The sequence below is a fragment of the Silurus meridionalis genome, chromosome 12 (assembly GCF_014805685.1).
Source record: "Silurus meridionalis isolate SWU-2019-XX chromosome 12, ASM1480568v1, whole genome shotgun sequence".
In the NCBI taxonomy this organism is placed as follows: domain Eukaryota; kingdom Metazoa; phylum Chordata; class Actinopteri; order Siluriformes; family Siluridae; genus Silurus; species Silurus meridionalis.
In genome coordinates this window covers 2,984,099-2,996,598 of record NC_060895.1, presented here as the reverse complement: position 1 = coordinate 2,996,598, position 12,500 = coordinate 2,984,099, and the positions used below count along the sequence as shown (strand labels likewise).

At 43.9% G+C, this 12,500-nt stretch overlaps 1 protein-coding gene across 1 annotated transcript in view; it reads left to right on the top strand.

Annotated features, from left to right (window-relative positions):
• Nucleotides 1-12,500, top strand: part of LOC124394184 (cytoplasmic dynein 2 heavy chain 1) — a 54,707-nt gene that overhangs the window by 30,939 nt on the left and 11,268 nt on the right. The window contains 18 exon segments of the mRNA XM_046862311.1: nt 1-102; nt 242-328; nt 533-659; nt 887-1,028; nt 1,779-1,888; nt 2,631-2,651; nt 2,980-3,078; nt 3,157-3,280; nt 3,760-3,923; nt 4,061-4,180; nt 4,873-5,007; nt 6,434-6,577; nt 8,285-8,374; nt 8,862-8,927; nt 9,547-9,597; nt 10,199-10,276; nt 10,447-10,578; nt 11,718-11,790. The exon segment at nt 1-102 is cut by the window's left edge and continues 20 nt beyond it. Of these exon segments, the coding sequence (XP_046718267.1) occupies nt 1-102; nt 242-328; nt 533-659; nt 887-1,028; nt 1,779-1,888; nt 2,631-2,651; nt 2,980-3,078; nt 3,157-3,280; nt 3,760-3,923; nt 4,061-4,180; nt 4,873-5,007; nt 6,434-6,577; nt 8,285-8,374; nt 8,862-8,927; nt 9,547-9,597; nt 10,199-10,276; nt 10,447-10,578; nt 11,718-11,790 (1,865 nt within the window).

Sequence of the window (12,500 nt, the reverse complement as noted above, 5' to 3'; positions counted from 1 at the left end):
AGCCGCTGCTCCTTTAGCCGCATGGGTGAAAGCCAATGTCCAGTACTCTCATGTCCTGGAGAAGATCCAACCACTAGAGGCTGAGCACGCAGGACTGATGGAGTATGTATACACACACACACACACACACACACAAACACACAATTTGAGCTGTATGTCCTTTCAAACCCTAAATACTTGAAATATATCTTTTTGTGTGTGTGTGTGTGTGTGTGTGTGTGTGTGTGTGTGTGTGTGTCAGAAACCTACGCAAGACAGAAAGTCGGATGAGTAAACTGGAGGCCCAGCTCAACTCAGTTGGAGAAAGAGTGTCGGAGCTGAAGGACAAGTAAAAATTACTTTACGGGGTTATTTGGGACACAGCCGGAGTTTTGGAAGTGTAGGACACGTTGTACCTGTGTAGGGGTTAGGGTGTGGGGTAGTGTTTAGGACAGGGCCCAATAGACCTGAAACTATATCGGTTAAGGTTTTTTTGGTGTGTGTGTGTGTGTGTGTGTGTGTGTGTGTGTGTGTGTGTGTGTGTGTGTTACAGGTTTCAGCGTCGTACAACAGAAGCTGCGAAACTAGAATCGGAAGTTAGCCGAGCTCAGGAAACCATCAGCGCCGCGGAGAAACTCATCCACCAGCTGGACGGAGAACACACTCGCTGGAGCACGCAGGTGTGTGTGTGTGTGTGTGTGTGTGTGTGTGTGTGTGTGTGTGTTTGAGATTAAATAAATATGTTAGTGTGTGTGTGTGTGTGTGACTATATGGTAGGTTCATTTTGTGAGAGTGTGATTTATATAAATAAGTTAGTGTGTGTGTGTTGTGTGTGATTATATGAACAGGATGATCTGTGTGTGTGTGTGTGTGTGTGTGTGTGTGTGTGTGTGTGTTGTGTGTGCAGGTGGATGAAATAAGCGAGGAGCTGAAAACTCTTCCGAAGCGAGTGCAGCTGGCAGCAGCTTTTATCACCTACCTGTCAGCTACACCTGAGGATCAGCGCAGAGCCACACTGCACAGCTGGATGGAGCACGCTGGATTGCAGAGTATAACACACACACACACACACACACACACACACACTACACTGTGATTTCTTTGTGTTTCCATGTTCCTGTTAAACTTGATTCATATTACTGACAACTGGACTCAAATCCTCCATCTTCAATTTAAACCACAAATGTCTTTCTGGTTTGTTCTGCAAGATTCTGCCATGATCTTTTTCAAAATTCTCTGAGGATGGTTTGAACACAAGTATTGGCACCCAGATTCTGTCTGCTTTTTGTTGTGTCGCAGATCACCATAAAATCGCCCTGAACACTAATCGATGTCCATTCTTTTGCACACTATACACTATATGGACCAGAGAAACCAGACAGAGCACCCTATTCCACATTTCAGTTCCCATTTGCGTGTTATAATAAGCCCCCTAGAGTTTGTGGAGACCTTCTGAAGATTTTGTGGAGATTCTCATCCACAAGGGCATTAGTAATGTCTAGGGACTGATGTAGGTGAGACCTGGTGTTTCGTTACGATTCATCTCAAAGGTGTCCAGGAACGTTAAAGCTCCATAGCGTGAGATCTTACACATCTTCCAACCCATGGAAAATATACTTTAATGGAGCTGGCTTTTTTCACTGTAGCAATGTCACCTTGGAACAGGTTTGGGTCTCCTAGTTCAAGTAATGGGAACATGTGATGCCTTAAGCTGGTGATCATCCTAAATTCTATTTTAATGCTATAAACCTTTTGACTTTGGCGCCGCCTCCCTCATGCTCCAGTGTTCTTGTTGGCAGAGTTCGATTTGCGCCGTTTCCTGTGCTCTGAGAGTGAGCAGCTGATCTGGAAGAGCGAAGGGCTGCCGTCTGATGACCTGTCCATTGAGAACGCCCTCGTTATTCTGCAGGTACACACCCTCACACACACACAACACCACACTGTGACACAGTATCTTCTCATTCTTGACTACATTATAAATTCTGACCACAATTCTAAAAAACTTTAGTTTCTGATGGGCCAGCAGACGGAGATGCAATTCAGTATCACTGCTATACACCCACAGGCCACACCCATTTACTGAGACTAACAAGCACAGGCCATACTCATTTTACAGACACTAACAAGCACAGGCCACACCCATTTTACAGACACTAACAAGCTCAGGCCACACCCATTGTACTATTACTAACAAGCACAGGCCACACCCATTTACAGGGACTAACAAGCACAGGCCACACCCATTTCTTTGGACCAACAAGTAAAGGCCACACAAATTTTACTGGGATGAACAAGGACCAACAACGCCTTCTTTACTAACACATAGAGGCCACACCCTCTTTATAAACCGAGTAAAAAGCCACACCTCCTTTATCGATTTTTGATTGATACATGCAAGTTTCATGATTCACATACACATCTGTTTAGTTTATTTCAGGACACCATCAATAAGGTAATGTGTGTGTGTGTGTGTGTGTGTGTGTGTGTGTGTGTGTGTGTGTGTGTGTGTGTGTGTGCATCTGTCCATGTATCACATTGTTAGCGTGTTTATTTTTGTGTTTGCATTGTTTAATAACATCCTCACTCATTGTGTATTTGTGTGTGTCTGTCTGGTTGTCTGTCTGCCTGCCATTCTCATGCCACCTCTTTAGATTGCTGCCTTAAAAATCCGGGTAAGAAACCCCTCCCCACATACACACACACACACACACACACACACACACACACACACGCACGCACGCACACACACACACACACACACACACACACATACACACAGACAGAGAGCAATAAATGTTTAATTGTTCATCACCAGGGTTTAAATAATGAATGATTTAAATTTTGAATCATGATTAATATAAGGCCGATGGTATTGGGAGACCTGTCTTCTCCAGCCATCTATGCTTTCACAACAAACTGTTCTTGTCTGTCTTATGGTCAAGTGTCCACAAACTTTTGTCCTTATAGTGTATAAACTGCTCTCTTTCTCTCTTTGTCTAGAGTGTGGCGTGTCCGTTTCTTATAGACCCGTCCTCTCGTGCCACAGAATGGTTACGCACCCACCTTAAAGCACATCGCTTAGAGGTCATCAACCAACAGGTACACAACCACACATACACACACACACACATGCACACACACTCTCTCCATCTGTCTGTCTACTTCTCTCGTTCTCAGGACTCAAATTTTATGACCTCGTTGGAGTTGGCGGTGCGCTTCGGAAAAACTCTGATAATCCAGGAAATGGACGGCGTCGAGCCTGTGCTTTATCCTCTGTTGCGCAGAGACCTGATCGCCCAAGGTGAGTCCTCCGTTTTTACTTTTTCGTTTCCGTCCATCCCTTCTTTTCTCACAAACACAGGCCACACCCATTTTACTTGTACTAACAAGCACAGGCCACACCCATTTTACTAGCACTTACAAGCACAGGCCACACCCATTTTACTAGCATTAACAAGCACAGGCCACACCCATTGTACTAGTACTAACAAGCACAGGCCACACCCATTTTACTAGTACTAACAAGCACAGGCCACCCATTTTACTAGTACTAACAAGCACAGGCCACACCCATTGTACTAGTACTAACAAGCACAGGCCACACCCATTTTACTAGTACTAACAAGTACAGGCCACACCCATTTTACTAGTACTAACAAGCACAGGCCACACCCATTGTACTAGTACTAACAAGCACAGGCCACACCCATTTTACTAGCATTATGCTGCCACAGTCCCTCTGCCTCGATTCCAGATTGTCATGCATGTTTGTTTCATTAGGTCCTCGTTACGTGGTTCAGATCGGAGAGAAAGTCGTTGACTATAACGAGGATTTTCGCCTGTTTCTGGCAACCCGCAACCCCAGCCCATTTATCCCTCCTGATGCTGCTTCTGTTATAACGGAAGTAAATTTTACCACCACCAGAGCAGGACTGCGTGGGCAGGTAACACACACACACACACACACACACACACACACACACACACACACACACAGTCTGTAATCATGATTATAGAGAATGTGAAAGTGTTCCAGAATTATGTGTTGCTCAGTTGCACAGTTGCGTGTGTGTGTGTGTAGCTGTTGGCATTGACCATCCAGCATGAGAAACCGGAATTGGAGCGAGAGAAAACCAGACTGTTGCAGCAGGAGGAGGAGAAGAAGATTCAGCTCGCACTGCTGGAGGACTCACTGCTACAGGTACTTGACCACATCTCCCAGTGTGCTTTCTGTTCATGGGTGCGTACCATGATAGCAGGATCGCATGTGTCCGTATGACTCTGGCAACGTCTAGCACAGAGATGCAGAGCTTTACCTGAGATTGAGGGTAGCTCCAGTTCCAAAGAACATGTCTCATTTGGGTCTCAAAGCACCATCAGACAACATCTACATTAACAGTGTCTTAACCACTGAGCTACCAAGACCACCTGACCCTCACCCCCTTTCGTGCACATTCCAGAGCCACAGGCTTGAACCACCCTAGAGGTCGACTTGGTTGAGAGGTCGGTACAGAACAAAAGGAAAATGACTCTTCATATAAAGAAAGTAGAAAACTGTCAGTATGGAGTTTTGCTGATAGTGCCAGAAATCAAATAGACCTCCACTAATAACCTTTACTGAAGGCTTTTTAAAAGGAAGGTGACTGTAGGAATTTGCAGATTCGCACCTGCCCATGACATTCGTATCTACTTTCCAATTTAGGTCTTTTTTTTCCCCCTTCTTTTTAAGAGCACTTTATTAATACCAAAAGGAACCACTATGAGAAATGTGATTTGTGTGAGATTTTATTCCGACACAAAGGTATTAGAAAAGTCAGGTGCTGATGTAGGGTGAGGAGGCCTGGGGTGATGTTCAATTCATCCGTGTGTGTGTGTGTGTGTGTGTGTGTTTAGACTCTGGCGACAGCTCAAGGAAACATCTTGGAGAATAAGGAGCTGATCGAGTCGCTGAATCAGACGAAAGCGAGCAGCGCTCTGATACACACCGCGCTCACCGAGTCACACAGACTGCAGGCTTCGCTCGATCAGGTGGGAGCAGGACATATTCCCGTAAATTCCAAGAAACTTTCCTTGGGAACGTCATCTGGGGGGAATTTGGAAAATATTCAAAGTTCAAAACTTACCAGGAATTGATGGGAATTAATGAGAAATTTGGGGAAATATATATAAACATAAATATAAACATTTTGTTTGGTCATGAACTGACGTACATGCAAACTAATACAGATTTTTTTTTTAAATGACGTTTTTGTCAGTATAATTTTGTTGCACAATAACTTACACACAGCACAAGGGAGTTTTAAACATAAACTAATGTAATATTCACGTAATTTACGTGTTTTGTTTTTTTTAAGAGCAGGATTGTAGAAATGATGTGCATCAGGAAAGTTTTCACAGCACTTCAATTTTTCCACATTTTATATTTCAGCTTTATTTCAAAATGATTTCAATTCATTATTTTCTCAAAATTCTACAAACAAAACCCCATAATGACAATGTGAAAGACATTGCAAATGTATTCAAAATAAAAGAATGTAAATACACATGTACAGTATTCACAGCCTTTGCCACGACACATTTCAAATTGAGCTCAGGTGCATCCTGTTTCCACTGATCATCCTTGAGATGTTTCTACAAATTGATTTGAGTTCACCTCTGGTAAATTCAGTTGATTGGACATGATTTGGAAAGACACACCTGTCTAATTACCAGTTCATGTCAGAGCACAAACCAAGCCATGAAGTCGGAGGAATTGTCTGTCACAGGACAGGGGACAGAAAACTTTCTGCAACATTGAAGGTCACAAATGAGCACAGTGGCCTGGTTTGGAACCACCAGGACTCTTTCTATAGCGGAGCCGCATGGCCAAACTGAGCGATCAGGCAGAAGGGCCTTAGTCAGGGAGGTGACCAAGAACCTGATGGTCACTCAGAAAGAGCTCCAGCATTTCTCTGTGGAGAGAGGAGAACCTTCTAGAAGAACATCCATCCACTAAAAGGCACATGACGGCCCACCTGGAGTTTGCCAAAATGCACCTGAAGGACCATAAGAAACAACTCTTTGGCCTGAGTGCCAAGTGTCACGTCTGAAGGAAATCAAGCATCACTCGTCACCTTTTTCATGTTTTTTTTTTTTAAATATACATTAAAATATACAATGACTTTTTTTACGCTGTCATTATGGGGTATTGTTTGTAGAATTTTGTGGAAAAAGTGCTATGACGAACTGTATATTCCCTGTTATAGGTTAATCTGCGATTTGGTAAATTCCCAGTTTATTCCTATTAATTCCCATGGAAATTGTCTGGTCATGAAAATATCTGGAATGTTGCAACCCAAGGAGAAATCAATGCAATAACGCAGTAATGCGGATGTCCTCTTGGGGTCAGCAAAGCAACGCGATTTACCCATTTCTCCCTTTCCCTCTTTCCTTGTCTCCCTCTGTCTCGGCGCAGGAAAGGGACGCCTATCTGCCGTTAGCTGAAAGTGCTAGCAAGATGTATTTCGTCATCACGGATTTATCTCGCGTCAATTGCATGTACCACTTCAGTCTGGCCTCCTTCGTCGGAATCTTCCACCGAGCGCTTCAGACTCAACAGGTACACACACCGTTTCACTGACACACTCACGTCATTTCTGGGCTTTCACAGTTCCAAGACCCAGAAAACGTTCACGATTTGAGGTTTGAGGTTTGAACACATTTGGACGAAAGCCTACACACCGCTACTGTTGAACCTCCTCGATTTTCTTTTCCTGAATTTATTTTCTGGGCTGTGAAGAACCGAGCCAAGCGTTTAACATCGCACGTGTGCGTGTGTGTATGTGTGTGTGTGAGTAAGTGAGTGTGTGTGAGTGAGTGTGTGTCGGAGCAGGCTGCATGAAGAATGATGAACGGCTTTTAGAGACTAGAACAGGAATTTAAAGGAAAAATGTGTGTGTGTGTGTGTGTGTGTGTGTGTGTGTGTGTGTTTTTATTTTTTTATTTGCAACATTGAACATTATTACTGAAGTCATCCAAGAATGAAAAAATATGGTTATAAAAGAACGAGATCATGTACGGAACTATGGGTTGTTTTCTGAATCAGCCTCATGGAAAGTTTTTTCAACAGTTTTAACTAATAGAGTATTGAGTTCTTGTTGGCTGCTTTTCCTTCACTTTTGAGGTCCAGATCACAACTTCCAAATCATCTCAACTGGATTTATTTTGAGTGATTGTGGATGCCACATCTGATCCATCACTAACCAATAACCGAGAGGTGTGTTTGGGGTCATTGTCCTGTCGGAAAACACATGATGGTCCCACCAAGCACTAACCAGATTGGACGGCAAAAATGGTCACCATGCTGGTCAAGTTTAAATACATGACCGTGACACCAGCGAAGCACCTCTGTACCATCATTCCGCCTCCTTCATGCTTCACAGGGGGATCCACACATTCACAGCGGTTAGAACCAAAGATCTCATTTGGACTCATCAGACCAAAGGACCGTCTTCCACTGATCTAATGCCCATTGCATGTGTTTCTTCACCCAAACAAGTCTCAAGTTCTGCACGCTGTTCCTCCAACATAATGGTTTCTTTGCCACAATTGTCCCATGCAGCACCCGTCTGAGGCTGGTCATTCTAACAAACTTATCCTCTGCAACAGAGGTAGCTCTCTGTCTTTCTTTAATTGCGTGGTCCTCATGTGTTGTTCGTAGAAATTCTTCGGTACCTTAAATACTCACTTTTTACAACCATATTGAGAAGAAAAGCATTTCAAAATGCATCAAAAAGGATTTGGGCTGCAGAACCATATATCGAGTTGCAGTGAGTTTAAACCGGAAGATGAGGAAAATAACTAAATCTCCACATTTAACGTTACATTTCGTTGAGTTCATTGATGCACTGCGATGATCAAAAATATGTGGACGCCCGACCTTCACATCCTCATTTGTGTCCATTCCAGTTTGCTGTCATAATTCAGTGGTCTCATGGTCAGGGATCTGTGCAGGCCACGAGGGTTCATCTATGTCAGTTGTGGCCAAACTTGTTTTCAGGATCTCAGAAGGCACCACACATCAGGTAGGATGGGCTGCAAAGACCACATCGAGTTGCAGTCCTGTCAGAACCTCTGAAAAACGTCACATGATCTGATTTTCTTGCTCGGTTTCTTTTTCGTTGTTTGAATCTGGTGCCTTCAAGTACTTCCAGGGTACATACACAGGAGGTTCAGCTAATGAAGGGTTTTGTTCGTTGTTTTTTATAGAAAGTAAATAATTATAATGCCCTTTATTTATAGATATATATGTGTGTGTGTGTGTTAGGAAACTAATGGCACCGAGGCGAGGATTGCAGCACTTGAGGCGTCTCTGAAGAGCATGGTGTATGAATATGTCTGTCGCTCGCTTTTTAAGGTGAACACACACACACACACACACACACACACACACACACACACACACAAAGCCTATGACTCTCACAGGGAGTTTGTCCAATGGTCATGGTCCCAAGAGCACATCTGACTCGTGTGTGTGTGTGTGTGTGTGTGTGTGTGTGTGTGTGTGTGTGGTGATTCATCGGTCCTCAGTGTGGATCAGTGAGCATGTAAAGAAAGAAGACAGTGAATCTGACAGCAGTTGCTGTGTGTCCGTGCATCTGCAAAAGACGGATAAGCTGTGTGTGTGTGTGTGTGTGTGTGTGTGTGTGTGTGTGTGTGTGTGTGTGTGTGTGTGTGTGTTAAAGGAAGTTTGTCTTCAGATCTGGTGGTGTGTTCTGAATGTACACGCTACACAACACAGAGCACTTGGTTGGCAGTTGGCTTTAACTGTATGTTTGTGTGTTTGTGTGTGTGTGTGTGTGTGTGTGTGTGTGTGTGTGTGTGTGTGTGTGTGTTTCACGCAGGTGGATCAGCTGATGTTTGCGCTGCACTTTGTGAAGGGAACGCAGCCAGAACTCTTCCAGGAAAACGTACGGTGACAGCACACACACACACACACACACACACACACACACACACACACACATACCCCTACATCACTGATATAACGTAAGCTTGCATTTCGTACATATAGTAAGATCCACTAGATTGTGATATTTCCTAAATCAACTGACGGGGCGGGGGGGATTTGGGGGGGTTGTGTGTGGCATCATGTGCCGTCACCACGTTACCAAGCAACTCAACTATCCTTATTGTGCTGAGTGTTTTAATAATGTGTGATAGTGTCACACGCCCGTATTGAAGAGTCTGGAGATTTCATGTATTTCCGTGGTTCACACCCACGTGACATCACGTGACATAATGCAGCTTCAGTACGGCACTTGGACGGCAGTTCTCCTGACCGCGCTGAGCGTTTTGATAGGTCACACATCCACGTGGTGTTTCGTGTTTATCAGTGCCACAAGCTAATTAATCAGTGCAGTGGGCGGAGCTGAGCGCGTTTATTTGAAATATACGCTACACATTACATCATGAACGGAATCTCCCGTCTCCACGGAAACTAACAAGGAACTTCATCCAGTTCTACAATGTGTGTGTGTGTGTGTGTGTGTGTGTGTGTGTGTGTGTGTGTGTGTGTGTGTGTTTCAGGAATGGGATGCATTTATTGGACTGATAGTCACAGACACGGTCAAGAGGACGGTAAAAAGAAATCCTTTCTTTCCTTCATATTCTTCTTCTTTGTCCTTTTTTCTTTTTTCCTTGCCTGTATTTATCATTTTATCTTTATTTTATGTCCTTCCTTTTTATCCTCTTCCTTTTTTCTTTCTCTTTATTGTCTTATGCATTTTGTCTTCTTATGCTTCTTCTTTTCTTCCTTTGCCTTTTCTTCTGTTTTCTTCTTCTTTACTTTTTTTTGCCTTTTTTGTCTTATGCCTTCTTTGCTTCTCATTTCTTTTCCGTTGTCATCTTTTTTTTCTTTCTTCATTTCTTCCTCTTCTTTCCTATTTTCCCTTATGCATCTGTTTTTCTTCATTTCCTTTTTGTTGTCTTCTTTTTGACCCTCTTTTTTTTCTTCTTGCTTTTCCTTCTTTGCTTCTCTTTTTTTCTTTCTTACTTTCTTTCTTCCTCTGCTTTCAGTACTTCTTTCCCTTTTAATTTCTTTACTTCACTGGTTTTACAGCACCTTTTTTCCCTCTTTCTTACTTTTAGTTTTTCTTTCCTTTCTTCTATTTCTGCTGTGAAAAGCTTTATCTTTATCTTTATCTTTATTTTTTATTTTTATCTCTGAATCAATCCTCAGGACTCCCAGAAGTCTTTTCAGGAACACATTCCTTCCTGGATTGATCAGGAGAGACACACCGCTGTGGCTTTAATCAAGGTAACACACACACACACACACACACACACACACACACACACACACACACACACTCTCAGCTTGCACACTTTGCAGAATTCTAATGGTCTTTTGTGTGTGTGTTTGTGTGTGTGTGTGTGTGTGTGTGTGTGTGTGTGTGTGTGTGTGTGTGTGTATATGTATGTGTATAGAGTACATTCCCGGTGCTGTATCAGTCCCTCTGTCTGAGCGATGCAGATCTCTGGCTCTCGTTTTCACAAAGCTCCATCTGTGAACAGGAAGTCCCGCCTTCTGTCTCCAGGAACATCTCACTCTTTCAGCAGGTCAGCTGTCAATCAAACCCACCATCGCATAACAGCCTATCATTTCTGTCCTTGGTGCTTCTCTCACCCTGTCTGTCTCTCTGTCTGTACCTGTCTTCCTCTCTTTCCCTCGTTTTCCTCTCTCACTTTCACTGCCTGTAGCTGTCGCTCTTTTTTTTTGGGGTATTGGAGGGGTATTGGATGGGTTTTGGGGTATTGGAGGGGTATTGGGTGGGTTTGGGGGTATTGGATGGGTTTTGGGGTATTGGAGGGGTATTGGATGGGTTTTGGGGTATTGGAGGGTATTGGATGGGTTTTGGGGTATTGGAGGGTATTGGGTGGGTTTAGGGGTATTGGATGTGTTTTGGGGTATTGGATGGGTTTTGGGGTATTGGATGGGTTTTGGAGTATTGGAGGGTATTGGATGGGTATTGGATGGGTTTTGGGGTATTGGATGGGTATTGGATGGGTTTTGGGGTATTGGAGGGTATTGGGTGGGTTTTGGGGTATTGGATGGGTTTTGGGGTATTGGAGGTATTGGATGGGTTTGGGGTATTGGAGTATTGGATGGGTTTTGGGGTATTGGATGGGTTTTGGGGTATTGGAGGGTATTGGATGGGTTTTGGGGTATTGGAGGTATTGGGTGGGTTTTGGAGTATTGGAGGGTATTGGATGGGTTTGGAGTATTGAAGGGGTATTGGATGGGTTTTGGGGTATTGGATGGGTTTTGGGGTATTGGAGGGTATTGGATGGGTTTTGGGGTATTGGAGGTATTGGATGGGTATTGGATGGGTTTTGGGGTATTGGAGGTATTGGGGTATTGGAGGTATTGGATGGGTTTTGGGGTATTGAAGGGGTATTGGAGGGTATTGGATGGGTTTTGGGGTATTGGAGGGTATTGGGTGGGTTTTGGGGTATTGGAGGGTATTGGATGGGTTTTGGGGTATTGGAGGGTATTGGGTGATTTGATGGGTATTTGGGTTTTTTGGGGTATTGGAGGTGTATTAGGGTAATATGGCGGGGTATTGGGGGATGGCAGGATTTTCTTAGTTTGGGACAGAAAATCAGAAACATGTTCATCACACTACAAATGAATCGATGTCTTCATCACGCGTTCTTTCTTTTCTTTTCTGTGCCTGTTTATTTCTCTGTTTCTCCAGGTCCTGACGGTGCAGGCTCTTAGACCGGACCGTCTGCAGAGCGCCATAGCCAACTTCGCTTCACACACTTTGGGTATGCGTGGGCGCACACACACACACACACACACACACACACACACACACACACACACACACACACACTCTCTCTCTGAGATGAATTGCTACACCACCTCATTATTCATGCTAATTGACACTGGACTCGCGAAACACACTCATCCATAAACACGGAAAATACACATAAAAACATTGTTTCATTCACAATTCAAGGGGTTTGTGTGTGTGTGTGTGTGTGTGTGTGTGTGTGTGTGTGTGTGTGTGTGTGTGTGTGTGTGTGCGTTCGTAGGTTGGTTGAATTCTTTTTCAGTGTAGTTGTATACCTGTGCAAGACATACTGTACACACACACACACACACACACACACACACACACACACACACACACAATGTTGTTGCTATAGTAACTGCTAATTAACAGCAACTGGTTCTACACTTTTTTGCTTACATTCCACAATGTAACTATAAATGGAAAAAGGTGACTGTGTGTGTGTGTGTGTGTGTGTGTGTGTGTGTGTGTGTGTGTGTGTGTGTGTGTGTGTGTGAGAGACACCAGGGTTGATGGGGTGTGGCAGGTGCTTTAGGAGGCTTCATCTACTGAAGTCCTGCTTCTGTGGAGATAATGAGAAACTCAGTGACACACACGCACACACTCTAACACAAAGCGCACACACACACACACACACACACACACACACACACACACTCTCTAACCACGAGCAGGCACACA